Source organism: Natator depressus, chromosome 1 (genome assembly GCF_965152275.1).
Source record: "Natator depressus isolate rNatDep1 chromosome 1, rNatDep2.hap1, whole genome shotgun sequence".
NCBI classification, from domain to species: Eukaryota; Metazoa; Chordata; order Testudines; family Cheloniidae; genus Natator; species Natator depressus.
In genome coordinates this window covers 292907894-292928913 of record NC_134234.1, presented here as the reverse complement: position 1 = coordinate 292928913, position 21020 = coordinate 292907894, and the positions used below count along the sequence as shown (strand labels likewise).

The following is a 21020-nucleotide window of genomic DNA, read 5'->3' as shown; positions in this document are numbered from 1 at the left end:
TGTATGTATAATGTATGTATAGGTGACCATCTGAGCTTGTTCTCTGTGCATGCTTAACATTCTGACAAAAAGCTCTGAAATGTGCTTGAAATGTGTAAGCTCGAAAGCTTGTCTCTTTCCTCAACAGAAGTTGGTCCAATAAAAGATATTACCTCAGCTACATTGTCTCTCTAAATTAATGAAATATTTAATTGCAAAATGTCATACCACTATTGAAAATAAATGTTTTCTACAACAATTCTACTCTGTCCATATCTCATTCTTCCACTTTACATCATATTAAATAAACTATGTAGTTCGGCTATAACAGAGATTTCAACTTATAAATAAATGGTATGTTTTCAACAAATATGCATTTAAAAAAATCCCAATACCTGCTCTAATTTGATTTGGTACTAAACAAGATTTTGATTAAAAAACCAGAACAATATAAAATTAACATGACACACATTAAATTAATTAAAAACTGTCTAACTGGTAGGTCTCAAAATGTAAGTATAAACAGGGAATCGTCATTGAGCAGGTTTGTTCCAGTGGATCCCACAGGGATCTGTTCTTGCCCTACACTATTTAACATTTTTACCAATGACCTAGATGAAAATATAAAATAATCACTGATAAAGTGTGCAGGTGACACATAAATTGGGGGAATGTTAAATAATGAAGAGGACAGGTCACTGATTCATAGCAAATTGGATCACTTGGTAAACTGGATGCAAGCAAACAATATGCATTTTAATATGTCTAACTGTAAATGCATACACCTAGGACTAAAGTATGTAGGCTATACTTATAGGATGCAGGACTTTCTCCTGGAAAGCAGTGACTCTGAAAAAAGATTTGGAGGTCATAGCGGATAATTAGCTGAACGTGAGCTCCCGGTGCGAAGCTGTCGTTAAAAGAGCTAATGCGATCCTGGAATGCATAAACAGGAGAACCTCAAGAAGGAGTAGAGAGGTTATTTTACCTCTGCATTTGGTACTGGTACAACTAGTGCTAGGATACTTTATCTAGTTCTGGGGTCCACAATTCAAGAAGAAAGCTGATAAATTGGAGAGGGTTCAGAGAAGAGCCACAAGAATGACCAAAGGACTAGAAAGCAAGTCTTACAGTGATAGACTCAAGGAGCTCAAACTATTTAGCTTAATGAAGAAAATGTTAATGGGTGACTTAATTACAGTGTATAAGTACCTACATGAGGAATGGGTATTTAATAAAGCTCTCCTCATTCTAGCAGAGAAAAATATAACACGATCCACTGCCTGGAAGTGAAAACTAGACAAATTCAGACAGGAAATAAGGCATAAATTTTTGACAGTGAGGGTAATTAACCACTGGAACAATTTACCAGTGGTCATGGTGGATTCTCCTTCACCAACAATTTTTAAATCAAAACTGTTTTCCTAAAAGATATGATCTAGGAATTATTTCGGGGAAGTTCTACGGCCTGTGTTATTCAGATCAGACTAGATTATCACAGTGGTCCCTTCCAGCCAGAGAATCTCTGAATCCCCAAACCCCATTCAAGTTCCTGGTTTTTTTCCAGACGAAATTACACTTGTATAACTTCTGCAGAGGGAACCAGGCAACCCAGGTGATGGTAAATTATAATTACACAATTGCTGTTAGGACTTTATCAAACTTCTTATATTTTATGTCTCCAGTAGACCTTTGGCAAAGTACACACAAACCATCTACCAGCTGTTGTTTACTGGAAATCTTTACCAAGGTAGTTGTCATCTTCTGGTTTTCCTGAATAGCTGTGCTGACGAATGTCAATGTTTGTTGCTCCCATGGGAATTTTTACTACAACATTATAACCTGGAATGTAATTGTACATAAATTAGGTCTTTCTAACCACCACAAACATTCATATACTTGTAAAAAGTAATTTTCTGAACATTTGTTTAATCAGCTTTCTTCCCATACTCTGACAACCAGTGAGGGATGGCCCGCTGTTAACCCAACTCATTTTTTGGCAGGAAGGAAAATCTGGTAGCTTCTTTTAAAACACAGAAATTAAGCTATATAAAATCTAGTCAAACTGAACTGTTATAATACTTATTGATTTCATATGTAACAAAGAAAATTATTTTTTCTGGTTTTATGAAAACTGAATGACGTTAGTAGACTCTATTAATAACGTTAGTGGACTCTATTAATAAAATCCTTTCCATACACATGTCTACTGAATAGGACCTGGAGGACCTGGCTTCAAACTTTCTGTGAGAGCTCGGACAAGTCACTTAATCTACCCTGTGCCCCAACCCTCCATCTGTAAAACGGAGATAATACTTCTCTATTTTAAAGGGGTGCTGTGAGGTGAAAATCCATTAATGACTGCTAGGTGCTCAGATAGTATAGTGTGAAGGCCAGGCAGGTAGGTAAGTTATATACATTAGATAAATTAGTCGTGTTAGATCTGCAATCTTCCAGATGTGAGCTGGGCTACTCATTAGAGTACGGGTCTAATGTGCTCCCTTCAAGAAGCAATTCTTCATAAACGAGTCACCACATTCTACAATTACTCCAGCTAGTCCCAAATAATAGGTATTGAAGCAGCATAGTTTTGAGGTAACAAAATAATAGATAGCCAGATCCACATTTGAGAGAAACAGTCACACTCTTCTCACATGTACAGTTAAAATGCTTATTCACAGCTGCTACCTGAACATCCAGGAGCACCACACAATCTAAGAACCCGATATTGTGAACCTGCTTAACACATGGTAGCACAATCAGTCAGAAGAATTAATGACAGGTTTCAGAGTAACAGCCGTGTTAGTCTGTATTCGCAAAAAGAAAAGGAGTACTTGTGGCACCTTAGAGACTAACCAATTTATTTGAGCATGAGCTTTTGTGAGCTACAGCTCACTTCATCGGATGCAAGATGAAGTGAGCTGTAGCTCACGAAAGCTCATGCTCAAATAAATTGGTTAGTCTCTAAGGTGCCACAAGTACTCCTTTTCTTTTTTAGAAGAATTAATATAATTCTTGATAACTCCTCCAATTGCTTCTCTATCCAGTAACATTACCTCAGGATTATTATTAGCACTAACCTTCAACTGGCTAGCGGGCATCCATGGGTAATAAGCTAAAAATATAACTATAACACTCTCCCCCCCAGTTTCATTATCCACTAATTGTACAGTATTGGATTAATCACATAATAATTAATGTGTATAACCCAAACTGCTTAGTGTTAGCACAGATTTATTATGTGTACCACTTGGGGGCAGCACTGTAATTGCAAACTGTTACAATTTGCACATCTTTAGTCAATAGTCCACTACCTGTCAATTACACAATATATCTTCCCAATATGGAATAAAGAACAAGCACCCAAAAAGCCCCCTTTCATTCACACCCAAGAGAAGCTAAAAAGGGAGAGAGGAAAGAGAAAGAGGTAGTTGGAGGAGAGAGGAGAGAAGACAAAATTGGGAGGAAAGAAATTTTAAAATAACAGAAACATTGCCATTTAGCATGCTGACATGAGACAAGTAACTGGAAAATTACATCACTGACTTTTGTGGGTGAAGGGACAATTCTTTGTCAAGTACTCAGATACTTCAGTTAAAAGTGCAACATAATAGAAAGACAGTTAAAAATACACAAGTGTAAGTAATTAAAGGTAGCTGTCTCCTCAAACCAGGATGCCAGTACATTTGCATTTAGTTGCAATGAATTGCTGATGACTATTTTATTAACATTTAAATATGTAGGGCAAAACTATAACTTAACATTACATGGCACGCAGAGCACTGCTACAGTGAGTGATCACACGGGCTGCTCCTGCAGTAGCATAAACCAAATCTCAGATTGGTCCCTGGGTACATAAGGAGTGAGAGTGACTACTACTGCACACCTCTGAGAATATCAAAGAGGCAGAGTATTGCATCACAAGCGGGTGAGGCCTACACATACCAAACTTCCTGATAAAATCAATTTGCTTGTACAATACAGCCTTGAGAGAGCATCTTATCTCATCAGTGTGACTGAAGATGTGCTAGTGCTATCTTGGGGGTCACCTCTCTGTTTCTAGGAGGATGCTACGGATCAACTGAACATCACATTCTGTGAGGGCTGTTGCATTCCTGCTTGAACATGACTGTGAAACTGTTAGAGCTGTGTGGGCAGTGCAGGCTAGAATATCTGTGGCATATGTGCTACTACCTGATACCGGTGTAGGGTCTGTAGACATGCCCTCATATGCATAACCCTGCCCATTTTGAGTGACTCCACCATCATTTTCTTACAGAGCCAAGCCATGTCATAGTAACAGTGGGCAGAGCTAGTGACAGTTATGAACTATTCCCTCTGATCGTGCATGCAGCAGGTAGTTGCCTCACTACTTGCTACCACACATTTAGTCTTCTGGAAAACCCAGTGTAGTCACATAGGATGTATGATGATTTAGGGGCTTAATAATTAAAGCACAATTTAAATTTTACAATTAACTGTAAAATAGAAGAAAAGAACCCAATTTTACTTCCCCCAAAAGAAGCTTTATAATCTTGCCATGTCAAATTCTGCATTGACCAACACCCTTTGCTGCAAGCCCAGCAAAGTCAGAGGATTTGTCGAATAAGTAAGGATAGTAGAATTTGGCCCTAAGACTACATCATACCACGTTGTGTTGCTGAGAGAACCCTAGTGGGAGGTATAAAGCATAATGGGTCTTATTCTCATTTATAGTAGGCCCTTTTACACAGACTCATGGAAGGGGGGTGCGGTAAACTCAGGGAAAACAATCTATAGCAGTATAAATGGTTGTTCAAAGTGCACACACCCTGTGCACAGGGCACTGCACCACACCTATGGACGGCACTGGAATAACTGCCATGACCTAGCCCTTCTGGCATATGCACAGATTTGTTTTCCTAACTAAAATGATTAGCTCTTAATTGTGTTATTTCTTCAAAATACAAAGTCCTGCAACCTATCAGTTGAAATTGAAAAAACAGCCCAAAAAACCCCTTTTTTCACTTCCACCATAGAAAGAAAAAAATGCCTGAAGCTACAAACTTCATTATTTTTCATAATTTACTAATTTTCAAGACCAGACTTCAAATAAAAATGACGAAATTAACAATAATTTATTTTTTAAATTTTATTAAAAAAGAAAACCTATTTTTAAATGGAAAATTCCATGCTTGAGCATGTTTGCTTTTAATAAAGAGCAAACTGACTCAAAAATATGCAAGGTGGTAACAGATATACTAACACAGCCTTGCTGACAGTGGCATTAATGCCATTTTTATCAGAATATGAAGATTGGTATCAGACACATTCTTAATTCAATTCATGTGGTAACCATACAGTACATGATCATTAATGGTGATAAAAAAGCCCACAGTTCCTTTACAGTTTTATCAAATTCTTACATCCTTTCACTGTTACAATTTTAAATGTACATTTACAAATTCATATTGTTTCTGATTTAATAATAATAGGCACTTACTGTGCCTTCGATCATCCATCAGCACAGAAACAAGAGGGGATTGTGTGTATATACATGTGGGAGAAGGGAGAGAGGGGAGACAGTGGCTGTCTTTTACACCTTCTGGTGTTTTTGCCTCATCCCCTGGGATGAGCACAGACCATCTGCCAGGGAAAAAATAGCCGAAGTCCAGCAGCATTTTGGACATTCCCATTCTCCAGGGGACAAGGGGAAGGGTAAGGTGCCAGCACAGAACCTTTCTGACAGCTCTACATTGGAAAGGAATCTTCCCTTTTTACCAAGGATCATCTCCACCCAGTTTGCTGCCCCTTTAAACTAGTGGAGCAGCCTAAAGGGGCCACTGGAAAACTGATGTCCAAGGTCTCCTGACCCTCTGTCCCATGCTCTTACTATGAAGCTATGGTTCTGTATGCTATGCTTGACAAGAGTTTCTATTTATATATACACTAGTCTCTCAAACCCTCCTACACACTGATGTAAGAACTACAAATAGTGTTAATGAAGAAACTGAGATAATAGATTCTCTGTGTAAGAGGTTTTCCCACTAATTGTCATTGATCAGAAGAAGGACATACATCTTCTGGTAATGTGGAATAAGAGAGGGCATGACATTTTATGGGTCTATATTTGTCATTTTAATAAAAGAAAGAAAATCAGCTAGGAGCTCACACCTGGGATTCATCCCTCTCTCTCCTCATGGGGCCAGCAGGAGATGCTGGAGCCCCATGGGCTGTGTAGTTTCAGCACAGACTGATCACAAAGTGCAGGAGGCAGGAAGCACTCTTTTCCCGAGACAGTTCTGCAACTTTTCACCACACCATTTCCCCCCTCCTTTTTGCTTTGACTTTACTCAGCAACTGACTTTTTCCTAAATAGGTCAGCAAACCACAGCGTTTGTCTCTGTATCCTTGAAAGAGCTTTTGTGACTCAAAATCATGGATATTTTCTGTTGGCAGAGGCCCTAAAGAACGTTCACTGAAATCATACTTTAAACACAACTTAAATGTAAAATAAGAGAAAAACATACCGTAATGAGCACTGTTGAAAGTACCTGCAAGTGTCTTACATGAAGAATTATCACCGCCACAGATTCCACACTTATCTCTCCTTGCCTTGGAATTCAACACATGATCACAGCCAGCTTGCTACAAGAAATACAATAAATCTGTGTTGCATATACTGTAATAAGTCATTCAGCTCAGTAGAAAACAGTGAAAATGGCACATTTTAAGATTTTTCCTCAAAAAGATTTTATTCACTATATATATATATATATATATATATATATATATATATATATATATCAATGGACTATCTCCATCTTTGTTGGCAAACCACGAACAGTCTTTTATATGATCTTAGGTGCTGTGATGTAAGGACAAAGTATAATAGTTCTGTTATTCTAAGAAAGAACAATGCAAATCTATTTAATATTTCTGCATTTCTTGATGCATTAACATTTTATAAAGCTTTTCTATCTACAATATTGAATGTTCACTATAAATTTTAAAGACAATTTGTTCAAAAACCTCTGTAATGTTAAAATGAATCAATTCCTTTAGCATTATGTGCACATGAACATCAATTCTTTTAAACTCTATAGTTGTAAAATAAAGAATGATCTGATTTATTGACTATTTATATGACCTTTAGCTAAGATACTAAGAATAATAAACCCAAGATCACTATTTTAATTTTTAATTCTTTACTCAGACCATTCCCTTTCCCTCCTCCACATAAGTACAGTTGCTCTCTGGCATTCCTCCCTGTGGTTTACCCTAATAAAGGGTCAAATTTTACCTTCACTTTCACATTATGCAACCCACTGCCATCTGTAAGATTGCATGGGGATGGAAAGCAAAATCTGGCTCAAAGTTCTAGGTGGTTTTAGCTTCCCTCTCCCTATAAAAAGGCCTGTGGCATTACCATAATTTTCATCCATCTAAGAAAACTGAAATAATCCCTTTGGGAGCTAAATTGCCTCCTGATTTTGAGAAATGTGATGTAAAACCTTCTCTCCATAGAAGTAATAGCACTTTTTTCTGATATTTGACTGGGGATGAAAACACACATTCAGAGCCTGATTCATTTCCCATTACTCCAATTTTACATCAGTGTATCTCTACTGACTTCAATAGAGTTACCCCTAATTTACACCTGTTTAAATGAGAGAAGAATTAGGCTCTTACGATTTAAATCTGGGTCTTTATTTTATGAGCTCTATCTCTAGGTTACTAAGCTGACTGGGATCAGAACTTTGTTAAAATTGGTTCAAACAACTTTGCTTTAGTGGTTTCCAAGAGGATTTGCTTTGCCATATATTTGTATATTTAGAGAGAGACAGAGACACAGAGAGAGAGAGAGAGAGAGAGACTGTGTGTGTAGTGTATAGTATGTATATAATAATATGTAGTATACTGTAGCATATACTATATAGTATAAGGTATACATACTATATATAAAATGAAAGAGCGCAACTGGGTACCGCAGCAGAAGTCATCTGCATAGATGAATTTGCGGACTAAGTCAGTAGCAGGTCAATTGTGTACAGACTGAACAAGGTGGACGCAAGCACACAGCGTTGGGGTAAGATGTTGGATTGTCTTCTCCATTCACTTGTTCCATCTCATGAAAATGCCTGTCAGGAAGCAGAAGTTCAGCAGTGTCCACCACTCATGCTGGGCGAGCTCTTGACAGTTTTATCAGAAGACCAGTGTGCCATCCTGTATCGTAGGCTGCTGTCAGGTCAAAGAAAACAGTTCCGGTCTTCAAGTTCTGTTGAAACCTGTTTTCTATATATGTAGTGAGGGCTAGGACTTGGTCACATGTGCTTAGACCCTTCTGGAAGCCAGCTCGGTCAACGCTGAGAATTGCCACCACCTCTGGAGATATACGCTGGAGGATAAGCCACTCCAAGTCTTTGAATCTGACAGATAGCAGTGAGATCAGTTGGTAGCTTGCTGCATTGTGTGGGTCTTTTTCAGGTTTTAAAAGGGTAATTACTTTTGACATTCTCCAAATCCTTGACAAGTTGCTGACACAGAGAACTCACGTCAGGAATTTGGATAATCATTAATAAGCGTTGGTTCCAAGGTGATTCAGGAATTCTGGTGAAAGTCCAGATTTGATGTTGCACAGTACAGTGTCTAGTTCAGTGTTTGTGAATGGTGCTATGCACTAACAAAGCAGATTATATCATCTGAATTGCCGCCATTCATCGCAAATCTGCCTTTTTACAAGCTTATTCAGGGGAATCTTTGCAACCTGAAACAAGTGGTGAGCAACTTGGTTTGGAGTGACAGGAGGACGGGGCAGCACTTGCTGTGCCAAGTCAACACAAAAGGTTCCAGGGTTCTGGCTGGAATGGATGAAATTCATATTCCTTGTTGTTTGCTCCCATCTTGCTTGTATCACAGCAGCTAAGGACTTTATTAGCTGGTCCGCAAGATCTGGATCTCCAGACAATTCATACCGCATAAATAGTTCTGAACATATGGTGTCAAAACAAGGAATGTAGACACAGCAATAGCCTTGTGGAATGGACTCTCACGCTGCTTTCAAGATGGCTCCATGGAAATGGTTCTAGGTTTCATTGACTGGCATGAAGCATGATGGGATAGTAATGATACTTCATTCCAGGATTTAGCTAAATTTCTCCCAATTAGGTTTCCTGAAATTCCATCTTCTTTTGTCTAAATTTCTAACAATGGGCAGCTGAAGGCCAACATGGATAAGTGCTTGTTGTGTTGACTGTGTGGAAAGCTGTCCAAGACAAACATATGATGCTGGTTAGAGATGACCAACTAGTGATGTCACCCAGCAAAGGTCACATGAGCAATCACGTGACCATCTGGCTGAGTGAAATGTACCCCATTGTTTTCGGTCATGGACGAGAACAAGGTTGTTGTTTGATGCCAACCTGCCCAAGATGGTAGACTACTGTAGCACTTGGCGCCTCCAATGGAGTGTGACCAAGCCAGTTTTCAGTGTCTTCCACCTCCACAATGCAAGTGCTAAATGTAAGTTAGACATCTTTCTCACTGGATAATGACTGAAACACGAGGCAAACCAGTCTACCTTGGTGTCACACTAGACCACTATTTGACTTACCACAGCATCTAAAACAGATTGCTGCCAAAGTCAGGACCAGGAACAATCAAATCAGCAAATTAGCCAGTTTGACACGGGCACAGGTGCACAGAAGACTTCGCACATCAGCTCTGGCACTGTGCTATTCCTCAGAAGGCTACCATGCCCGCTTGGTGTTGTTCATCTCACAGTAAATTGGCTGATGCTGAATAGAACTCAACCATGCACATCATCACAGGCACCCTATGCCTGACTCCTATTCCATGGCTACCAGTTCCGAGCAACTTAGCTCCTCCACACATTTGTCACAGACAATCAACAGCCAAACTGGTGGAAAAGATACATGCCAATCCAGGACTACCACTGTACGCAGACATCTTCAGTCACCACAGAGCATGATTCATGACCATCATGGTGTTAATTCCCAGATCAGAATTTTTCAGCAGCAACCCTATGGTGCAATAAGTGGTCAGCTAAAGAGATCTGGAACGGTTTCATTGTCGCTGATCTAACCGTTCAACTGCCGGGATTTGACCTGCCACATCATCTTTGGACTCTGTTGAACAGATTCCAAACTGGCCAAGGAATATGCACAGCCAACCTCTACAAGAAGGATCTACATATGACCCACTTTGTCAGCGTGGTCTCTGTCAGTCAATTGTGCATGTTGTTGATAAGTGTCAACTAAACAGACTTCATGATGGCCGTAGGGCCCTTCATTATGCTGGTGACGCTCCTGTTGGGGGGCTCATCAAGCATTGCAAATGCTAGAACAGTGGTTCTCAAACTTTTGTACTGGTGACCCCTTTCACACAGCAAGCCTATGAGTCCAACCCCCCTTATAAATTAAAAACACTTATTTATGTATTTAACACCATTATAAATGCTGGAGGCAAAGCGGGGTTTAAGGTGGAGTCTGACAGCTCGCAAACCCCCATGTAAGAACCTTGTGACCCCCTGAGGGGTCCCGACCCCCAGTTTGAGAACCCCTGCGCTATAAGAACTGTATGTAGTATATACTATAGTATACTATGTAAAGTATATATAGTATATATATATATGTGATAAATATTTATTAGTATGTTAATACATTGTATATATATCAGTGTTATAATATCCAAGTTAAGTTTAAATACCCTGCATAAGCCTTGAACGCATATGTCATTGGTTTCAGTTCCACAGGGAGTACCATCGGCAACTCTGTCTTTCAGCTGGTAGTAGGAAGTTGTTCCAGACACTCGGCAAAAAAGTTTACAGCGATCTTTCATAGAAACTGTAAAGAAAATCCAGCATGATTTTTGTCTGTTGTAAAGCTTTAAGTAAATGAACATTTTTATTTAGTTAGCAAAGAAAATCTGTATTTACTTACTGCCACTGTATTTTGGAAGCCAGCGTACAGCAGATGTAAGACCATTGATATTGAAATGTTTACCATTGAAATCAGAGCACTGTTGCTCTCGAAAATCTTGTTTGCCTTTTGGACATGAATCAGTACTACATGATCGAAATTTCATCCTGCGACCCACACAGTATTTCCCTCCATTTCTCGGCCTAATCAAAATGATTCAAAGTAAAGTACATAGGATCAACATCACTTCCATCATTTGTTTCTAAAACAAACAGTTGATCCTAATGGCAAAACTTCAAAACAGTCTTTTATCATATCCATTCAGCATTGTTTTTCCCTCTTATACGTTGATATTCAGACCTGATTCTCCACTGCTTTGTGCAGTGAATAGTGAATGCAAAGTGGGTGTATAATACTACCATTTTAGAATCAGGCCTTTCAAGTCTATAATAATCTGAATAACATGAACATCTATTAATTTGTAAGAGCCGCATTTTATTACCCTTATTAGTTGCAGTACTTTACTCTGCAAGAATTAGTAATTAGTTTTACACTGCAGTAGTGCCTAAGGGCCACAATCAGGATCAGAGGCCCATTTTATTAAGTGCTGTACAACCATTTGGTGAGAGAGAGTCCTTGCTCTGAGGAACCTCATTCTAATGAAGTTACTTGCAGTAAGGGAGGCAGACTCAAGCCCTAAAGCATTATTCTCCAAAGTTCTAACATTAGTTTCATTACCACTGGAAGAGGCAAGTCACATTTACAAGTCTCTACACGCAATTTTAAAATATCTGAAAAACACATACAATTCACCTGAGAGAAATTATAAAATTAACTCAGAAACCTTCTGAATATCAGAGATTATAGACTGACCTCCTCTAGCTTTAGAAATGATTGAAATGGCTATTTATTTTGCTATTGCCTTGAACTAACTTGCTGGGATACAACAATATCAAAAACATATTGATATAAACAAACAAACAACATACTCAGGTCGATTACACAGCCTGGTTGTGCTTTTGATTCCACCTCCACAGGTTCTTGAACATGAATTATAAGGTCCCCAAGGTCCCCATTCTCCATCTACAGGACGTGTTTCCATTTCTTTGCTTACACAAATCCCATGGTAACAGTGCTGTTCAGTTGACAAACAATAAAATTTAAAAGTTAGCTATGTGTGCTTAAAATCTGAAAACCAAAATGGAAATAGTAGAAAAATTATATAAAAAAAAAGATATTGTGAAACAAGATTAATGGAAATCAACCAAGTTTATTACTGCAAGGTTACTGTATCACAGAAACAAAAGAGAAAAAAATCTTATTAAAAAAAAACCACAAAATTAAGGCTCAGCACCAATGGTTAACATCAGATTTTCCAAACGGCTTAGCTTCCATTTTAGGAATGTAAATGAAGTGCCAAAATTTCAAGAGTGTTTTGCAACCAACAGCTCTCATTGAGAACCACAAAAGCTACTGAGAACTTTTGAAAAGATGGCCACTTCATTTAGGCACCAAAATGGGAGCCAAGTTCTTTTGAAATTCTGACCCTAAATGCTTATTGATATTTTACACACAAACTTTAGATTTAGATCTGCAGCAGTCTTCATCTTATAAGTTCCCTTCTATTTGCTTTGAAAATTCATAATGAAAAGCAAACCTAAAAATTCTACCATGTTACCAAGTCACCAAGAAATTCAAAGTGTTTTAAGTATTCTAAAAAAGCAAACAAAGCTAAAGGAAATATTAAGTAACATTCAGAACAATTTGATTTCATTATGATGTATGCAGTGTTCTTGTAGCCATGCTGGTCCCAGGATATTAGAGAGACAAGATGGGCAACTTCTGTTGGTGAGACAGACAAGCTTTTGAGCTACACAGAGATCTTCCTCGGGTCTGGGAAAGATACTCAGAGAGTCACAGCAAAATCTCAAATATCATTTTGATGACACTCTAGATCTGATTTGTGCATGAGCCTGAAGACTTGCAGATGAGAGTGACTGGCAAAAAATACTGCGAATGGAACTGGCCAAATTCAGCTATGGCATAAAGTGCAACTCTCATGTTAGCTGCTGGGGGTTACATTAAGATAGAGATAACACAATTACTGTATATTCTGTTAGGGCCACTGCAGTTATTAGACTTGGCACCTTATACCTGTAACTAACATATTATTGTTAATACAAGCCATGAATGAGCATGGTACATTCCAGCCAGGTGAGAGACAGTATTACTACTTCTAAGAGTGTACAATCTAACCTCCCGATCCTGCACATGAGTAGCCCTACTGAAGTCACTAGGAATTTTCCTGAAAAAGCAATTATTAAAAACTGAGTAAGGACCTCAGGATTTTGTGCATGGGTGAGATTTTTGTAAAAGCACTTAAGGGAGATAGGTGCCCTACTCCTATCGACTAACTATGGGAACTGGGGGACTAATTCCTTTAAAATCCCAGCCCACATTTGGTCTCTATATATGGGCATAGCATCAATCCTACACTATGACTCCCAGTGATTGCCTCATTGGACCACAAAGAATGCAACTAACGATAATACTATATAAAAATTCCCAAGTCAGCATGGGAGAAGGTTCTAGATTGGCTCTGGAGATCTAGCAATTAAAATAACTATGGCAGAATGGATAGAAACAATGAGCCAGTCTTCCTCAATAGAACTGAATAGATCACATCCAACACAGGTTTATGCTATGGGTTTATTATCCACATATACAGCACAAAATGGGTCTTGAAAATTACCCTTTTTGTTAGTCAGCCAATACCGAATACATCACATGTTTAATAAACATTTTGCTCTGGATATTGGAACCTATTCACTAATCAGATTCTCCATATTGAATGCTGACTGATCTCTTATCTGGTTGAAATTCTCTGAATTTTTTGCCCTGGGTCATCTCAATGTCCACACTGATGGTATATTTTGAGCATTGGATCCTATGGATCCTATCAATCCTATGGATCCTCCAGAACATGGGAGATGGGTCTACTCAAGGTAGATTTTGGCCTACCAACAGAAGAGCACATGCTGGATTTTATCTTAGCTTAGGACTGGATACAGAGAGAGTGTGGCAATTTTACAGTCAGACCATCACCCCCTTCATATTAGGATCAAAACCTAGATTAACATTAAATTAAAAGGACTAAAGGACCTGTTTCATTAGTCCAATCTCACAAAATGATGGACCTAATACATTTTCAGTACACTAAGGGATATGACTATTGAGCTGTTGGACTATGCCAATGGCCTAGAAGGACATTATGATGATGATAGTTATTGAAAAACTGGCTCTTGAATATTCCTTCCCTCTGCATCATCCTCACAGGTCACCTTGGTATTGATATAATCATTGTAACAAATGAAACAACCACAAAAGATACTAGAGTACCATAAGCTGTTCTATCCCACCTACTCATATCCTTGAGTGGTAAAGAAGTAAGCCTTCCTAACCCCACTAGCAAGGATGGTGGAAAATGCCCCCCTTGACGCTGTTCAATGCATGGCCCTTCTAAAAAAGTTGCCATTTTCATCAGAACTCATTCATTATTGGCTTTCTGTTTCTCAGTGTGGCAGGATATGACAGCATATTTATTTCCACAGATATCTGTATTGTGCATATCACTTTCTTCCAGTGGTGTCTATTATAGAGTGCAAATATTCATTTTATATCTGATGTGTTTTGGGTCCAATTCCATCTGCTTAGCCCAGTCTTCTAGTACCTCCAAATTATGAAAATGTGATGATACTGTGAGAGACCTCAAATGGGAATATGAAGAAACAAAGCTCCTGTATGTGCAGAATTTGCCAATAGGATGACCAGAAATCAAATATGAATACAGTGGACTGAAAATTCTAGCTCTTATTTTTTTAAAAAAAGTACTTTATTCAAATCTGAAATTTTTACAGATATCTGACAGCATAGCCTAAGCCAAAATTTAAAAAGGGCTACAATAACTTCATGGGAGATTTCTGAAAAGTTGCACATAGAAATCCTATGTCTACATCAGGATTATTTCTCCCCATAAAAGTGGTAAACACCTGTTCACATCTGGGATTTTAATAGTTTCTTCAATGAAGTTGTATCCGCTATTGTTCTGCTGCATTCCTTCAAAAGCAACAAGATGAAGTCACAGTAGAAAATTGATGCACCAGACACATTCCAGATGTTCCTTTGGGCTTTCTTCAATCATTTAAAATTTTTCTCTTTTCTTTCAAAAAGATCTATGTGTGTTGATTTACATTATATATATATATATATATATACACACACACACACACACCATGAGAAGTGTGCTAGGTAGTTTATAATCCTGCACATACGTACACCAGAATAGAAACAATGGAGAGACGTTAACCTTCATGACTGTACTTTAACTAAACAATGGGTTAAACTCAAGCCCAGGAGAACCAGTTTCCCAACCTCTCTTCAGGGATCTGGCGGTTGGAGAGTGGAAATTCCCAAACAGGACAAAGAAGTCAAGGTGTTGATACTAACCTTTTCAAAACCTCAGAGGCTGGGTGTGTCTGGCAGAGAGACTCACAAAGCAAAATAGGAAGCTTTTGGGTAGGAGTGAGAAAGTGGCTGGACCAGCCAAAGTCAGAGAAGGCTAGTGGGGAGAGAAGGATCCATGTTTCAGAACACAAGCTATGCACTACATCAGAAGGATCCTGAATACCCCAGATGACTCTGACCCCAGCCCAAAGAATGCTCTGGACTGGTGGGGAAACTGAAGCAGGGAACTGCACATAGGGTTTATTATTTTTGTATAGGTCTGTGTATCTCTCATATGATTCACTAAAGAGCAATATTAGAATCCTGTTCAAATTGTCTGTATGTTGTATGTTACCACATGCCCTTGAAAAGTTAAGTTGTGGACCCAGAACACCCAGACAGCTGCAGTTCTGGGAGAGCATGGGGGGACCCTGAGTGGTAAGTACTGGTCCTAGGGGCTTGGCAGTGGGTCACATGGTCACAGCTCTCAGGATGGGGCTGCTAGACACAGGGTCTGTCCTGATGAGTGTGTGCCTAGAGGCCCCAAGCCAGCTGCATTGCAAGGACTTCCTTAGGGCTCGCCTCCAGGGGCTTAAAGCACCCAGGATTCAAAGGTTGGATCTCCTCACAGCAGTCTGCCAAATGACCAACAGGGGGCACTCAACTGGGTCTGTGACATAGGGATTGGTGATGATGCATGCTCTTCTAGAATATCAAGTTCAACTACACTCAAATCTCAGAAGACCACGAAATGAAGACCTAAGATAACGCCACGCCGACAATGGAATCTTAACTCTGCCCTCTGAGTCATGATGCAACACACGGCTAACACACACATACTAGCATTTTACCCTTATAGATGCTGCAGAGTACACAAGCACTGTATGACGGTGTCGCACATCTTCTCTCTGCTAAGGCAAAACTAAGGTTCAGGTCAGGCATAACAAACAACAGCCACCTATACCTGGCCTACAGTTAAGCAATGACCCTACTCCACACAAACCACCCCAGACTTGCTACATATTACCTCCCCTTCACCCTTGCTCTGAGAATTTGTTCTGAGACACTAAGCCCTAGAGACCACTGTCTCGTACACCATCACACTGCTGACAATTCCCATAAAAAGACCACTGTGCATTGCTACTGACATAGCCTCCTGAAACGAGGTATATTTGATCCTTTGAAGTATACATCCACCTCTCATTATATCACAGTAACAACTATGCCAACCTGCTCCAACTAATCCCTCCAGCATTCAGTGCAGCTAAACCTAATGCTACAAAGGCAGTTGGAGTGAATGCTGGAATTCAAATCTGTGGAACAAAACACAACACAAACAGCAGCACATTCTCTTAGTCCTTCCCCATTTCTACTTATTATGGCAACACAATTACTGAACCATTCCCAGTGGCTATTGCCAGCTCCAAGAGGCAGAGTTAAGGTTCCATTGTGGAGGTGACATGGTACCTTAACTCTTCATTTCTGAGTTTTCAGAAGTTTGAGGATAGCTGAACCAAACAAAGGCACCAACCAAATAACAATACTGTAATGTTGCAGTAAGTTTAATCAATAACAAATACAATTTTCTAAATTTTATATGTATATATATAAAATGTTTATTTTTTTGAAAATTCCATGGTGCTGAATCCATTGGTGATTTGTGGAAGTGTAGCACTCCACATATGCACACCAATATGTAGGGCTGGGGCCCAAAACAACAAAAACAAAAAAACCCCAAAAATGTAGGCCGTCACTCCATCCCGAAATCATCACATTTTGCCACGTGGCGTATGCTATATCAAGCATCTTCCCCCAGAGCACACCACCACTTAGGAACATCCAAACTAATTAAAAATTAAGTAGACCAGTTCAAAAATGGAATATATGTCCAAATGGAAATTCCAATATTTCAAAATTTGTTTTCATCCCAAAGTGGAACAAAATATAGAAATATCTAAATTATTGTAGAATGAAAAGTTCCATATATTTTGGGTTGAAACTTTTTGTTTTTACATATTTGATCTCAACAAAACATTTAGACATTCCTGAATCAAAATGTTTTGTTTAGGCTCAGTTCAACATTAAAATGCACACACCTGAGTTGCCACTATGCTTCACTGAAGCTGTTGTTTGGGCACCTCATACCTTCATTCTCATCCATGGGCAGGCTCTCTTATCAGACTATCTCAGACTATATTGATTTGGTTCAACCAACTGAAGTGTTTTGATTCAAGACAATAGTAAAATACTTTGTTTAGATTTTCCCAACAGAAAATTGAAAAAAAAATTAGGAAAACTTAAATTTTCCCAAAACAAATTTTGATTTTGAGGAAAGCATCTTTTTCATTGAAAAAACATTTTAACAGAAAATTCCTGACCAGTTGTAAAATGAAATCAAACCTTACCTGTATTTTTCATACTTTTAAAGTCTGCATAACAATGTTTCTTTCTGATAGATATTATTTAACAATTTTTTTAGTACACAAAATTTAAAGAAATAAAAACAAATGCAGGCGACTACATTTCAATTTATGTAAAGCTAATTTGGCATGGCTCTGAAGTCAGGTCAAGATGCAATCTCGTTTAGGCCTGGTCCACACAAAAACTTGCACCAGGTTAACTAAAGGTAGAATTTTAAACCAATACAATTTTGCATGTGCGGGCTTGTCTACACTACAAAGTTAAATCAACATAAGAGAGCTTACGTTGACTTAAGTATTGAGGTGTACACACTGCAGTGCTCCTCCCGCTGGTTCTACTCTCCTGCTATAATGACATAAAAAAACCACCTCGACAAGAGGTGTAGCACTTAGGGTGACACCGTTGGAGCAATACAGCTTCAGTGTTAACACTGTGTTGCTTATATTGCCCTAGACAGGAATTGTCTAGGAGTTGTCCCACAATGTGCAGCATGACGGCTCTCGTCACCAGTTTGAACTCTGCTGCCTTACAGCCAGGTACACAGGCATGCACCCCTCCCCTTTTAAAGCCCCAGAAGTTTTGAAATTGCTCTTCCTGTTTGCTCGGCATGGAGAGCTCACATAGCATTTGTCTAGCTGAGCATGCCAGCTCCACGCAGCAAATGCGCTTCTGCCCGGAGTACACAGGCGGTGGTGGATCTCCTGGCTCTGTGGGGAGAGGAGGCTGTGCAGGCACAGTTCTGCTCCAGCTGTAGGAACTTGCTTGGGGCCTGGAGGAGAAGGGCTATGATAGGGTCATGCAGCAGTGCTGTATAAAAAATCAGAGAGCTGAGGCAGGCATAGCAGAAAGGAAGGGAGGATATATCACTTCTACCAGGAGGGGACTGGGGTCAGGGTGGTGGTATATGGGTGGGGGGGGCTGGTCAGGGGAGCAGTCAGGCTGGAGGCCGTGGGAGAATATGGGAGCTGGGGCAAGGGAGGGTGTGGGTATATGGGAGGGAGAAGCAGTCAGGATGGGGGCTGTGGGGGAAGGTGGAGGGTGGGGTCAGGATGGTGGTATATGGGTGGAGGACTGGGCAAGGGAGCACTCAGGGTGGGGATCAGGGTGCTTAGCCTCAGGTTGTGGGGAAAAAGGCCATGGTTTTAAAGAAGAATGAAAAGAAACAGAATTAAATCTTTCCCTGGATAAGTAAAAACAGATACCACTGCCATTCACTTTTTCATATAGATATAAACTGTGCAGGGTTAAATTATTGATGGAGGATGGGAAATTGGTAAAATTTGTGTACACCTATTGTAGATTATTCATTAAAGAAAAGAGATTTACTTTTCCTGAGGAAGGTTTTTGTATTAAAATAAATCCCAGTTTTCAAGACATCTTTACTTTAGTAAACACATTAAGTTAAAATAAATTGCAGCATTACATGGCTCTGTATAGTATTATTAAAAGCGAGTCAGTGTCATATGGACCAATACTGTATTTCCATTACATTGCACATATTCAGAATTGGAATGAACTTCTGTTATCTGGGCAATATGATTTGGGTCTCTACCTCCACCGTGATCACAGATGCACAGCGGTATACTTTTCACTCTCATCTCTGTTAAAGGAAGGAAGGAGGTGTCTCAAAAGCAATCAGTTTTCAGAAAAAAACCGGACCAGTGCGTCCAATTACAAGAATCTCTGTCTTTCCACTGCACCTGTAGTTATTTTTGCTCTGATATGCTCTTTTGAATTTATTGCCTCAATTCTGTATTGAAGTGGTAGTACTGAAATGTATTTACAACAGAATTCATAAGAGCTAGTAGCTGCAGAAAAATCATAAGCAAAGAGGATCAAATCCTTTCCTCTTTTCACAGGTGCACAAGTCCTGATATAAAGAGAAATCACTGTAGGGAGGCAGAGGGAGAGAATCACAAGGGAGTTCTCTGTACACCTCATACTGTGCTGCATGTGAGTTACAACACACTACAACAAATCATTAGATAAAAATGTAAATAATCTCGATTTGAAACAAGGCGAGGGATTTCCAGTAAAGAAAAGGAGGTTTTAGTACCGTTATACAAGGCACTGTTGAGACCTCACCTGCAATACTGTGTGCAGTTTTGGTCTCCCATGTTTAAGAAGGATGAATTCAGACTGGAACAGGTACAGAGAAGGGCTACTAGGATGATCCGAGGAATGGAAAACCTGTCTTATGAAAGGAGACTCAAGGAGCTTGGCTTGTTTAGCCTAAGTAAAAGAAGGTTGAGGAGAGATATGATTGCTCTCTATAAATACAACAGAGGGATAAATACCGGAGAGGGAGAGGAATTATTTAAGCTCAGTACCATTGTGGACACAAGAACAAATGGATATAAACTGGTCATTGGGAAGTTTAGACTTGAAATTAGACGAAGGTTTCTAACAATCAGAGGAGTGAATTTTTGGAATAGCCTTCCAAGGGAAGCAGTGGGGGCAAAAGACCTATCTGGCTTTAAGATTAAACTCGATAAGTTTATGGAGGAGATGGTATGATGGGATAACATGATTTTGGCAATTAATTTATCTTTAACTATTCATGGTAAATAGGCCCAATGGCCTGTGATGGGATGTTAGATGGGGTGGGATCTGAGTTACTACAGAAAATTCTTTCCTGGGTATCTGGCCGGTGAATCTTGCCCATATGCTCAGGGTTTAGCTGATCGCCATATTTGGGGTCGGGAAGGAATTTTCCTCCAGGGCAGATTGGAAGAGGCCCTGGAGGTTTTTCGCCTTCCTCTGTAGCATGAGGCACGGGTCACTTGCTGGAGGATTCTCTGCTCCTTCAAGTCTTTAAACCACGATTTGAGGACTTCAATAGCTCAGACATAGGTAAGAGGTTTTTCGCAGGAGTGGGTGGGTGAGATTCTCTGGCCTGCGTTGTGCAGGAGGTCAGACTAGATGATCATGATGGTCCCTTCTGACCTATGAATCTATAAGTTAATCATATGTTTGAGGTTTGTTTTAATTGTGGCTGAAACCTTCTCCAATCATACAAAGCTTAATTAGAAAAGAAAAAGCATTCCAGGACCTCCTTACACTCTCCCCACCCCTATTCCATGTATCTTCTGGGGCCGCAGCCGTACCCAAGGCACTCCACTCCACAGGAGATTAAACACGACAGCCGCACATACACCCAGCTGTGAGAACCTCGTTGGTGTACGTGCTCGTGAATTC

At 39.5% G+C, this 21020-nt stretch overlaps 1 protein-coding gene across 3 annotated transcripts in view; it reads right to left on the bottom strand.

Annotated features, from left to right (window-relative positions):
• The window catches only part of ADAMTS20 (ADAM metallopeptidase with thrombospondin type 1 motif 20), a 184582-nt gene that overhangs the window by 100454 nt on the left and 63108 nt on the right, over positions 1-21020 (bottom strand). For all 3 annotated transcript variants that reach the window (XM_074942180.1, XM_074942179.1, XM_074942181.1), the window contains exons 12-16: positions 11888-12033; positions 10920-11101; positions 10687-10823; positions 6489-6606; positions 1726-1821 (exon numbers count right to left, since the gene is read on the bottom strand). In XM_074942180.1, coding sequence (XP_074798281.1) covers positions 1726-1821; positions 6489-6606; positions 10687-10823; positions 10920-11101; positions 11888-12033 — 679 coding nt within the window. The remainder of the gene's footprint in view (positions 1-1725; positions 1822-6488; positions 6607-10686; positions 10824-10919; positions 11102-11887; positions 12034-21020) is intronic.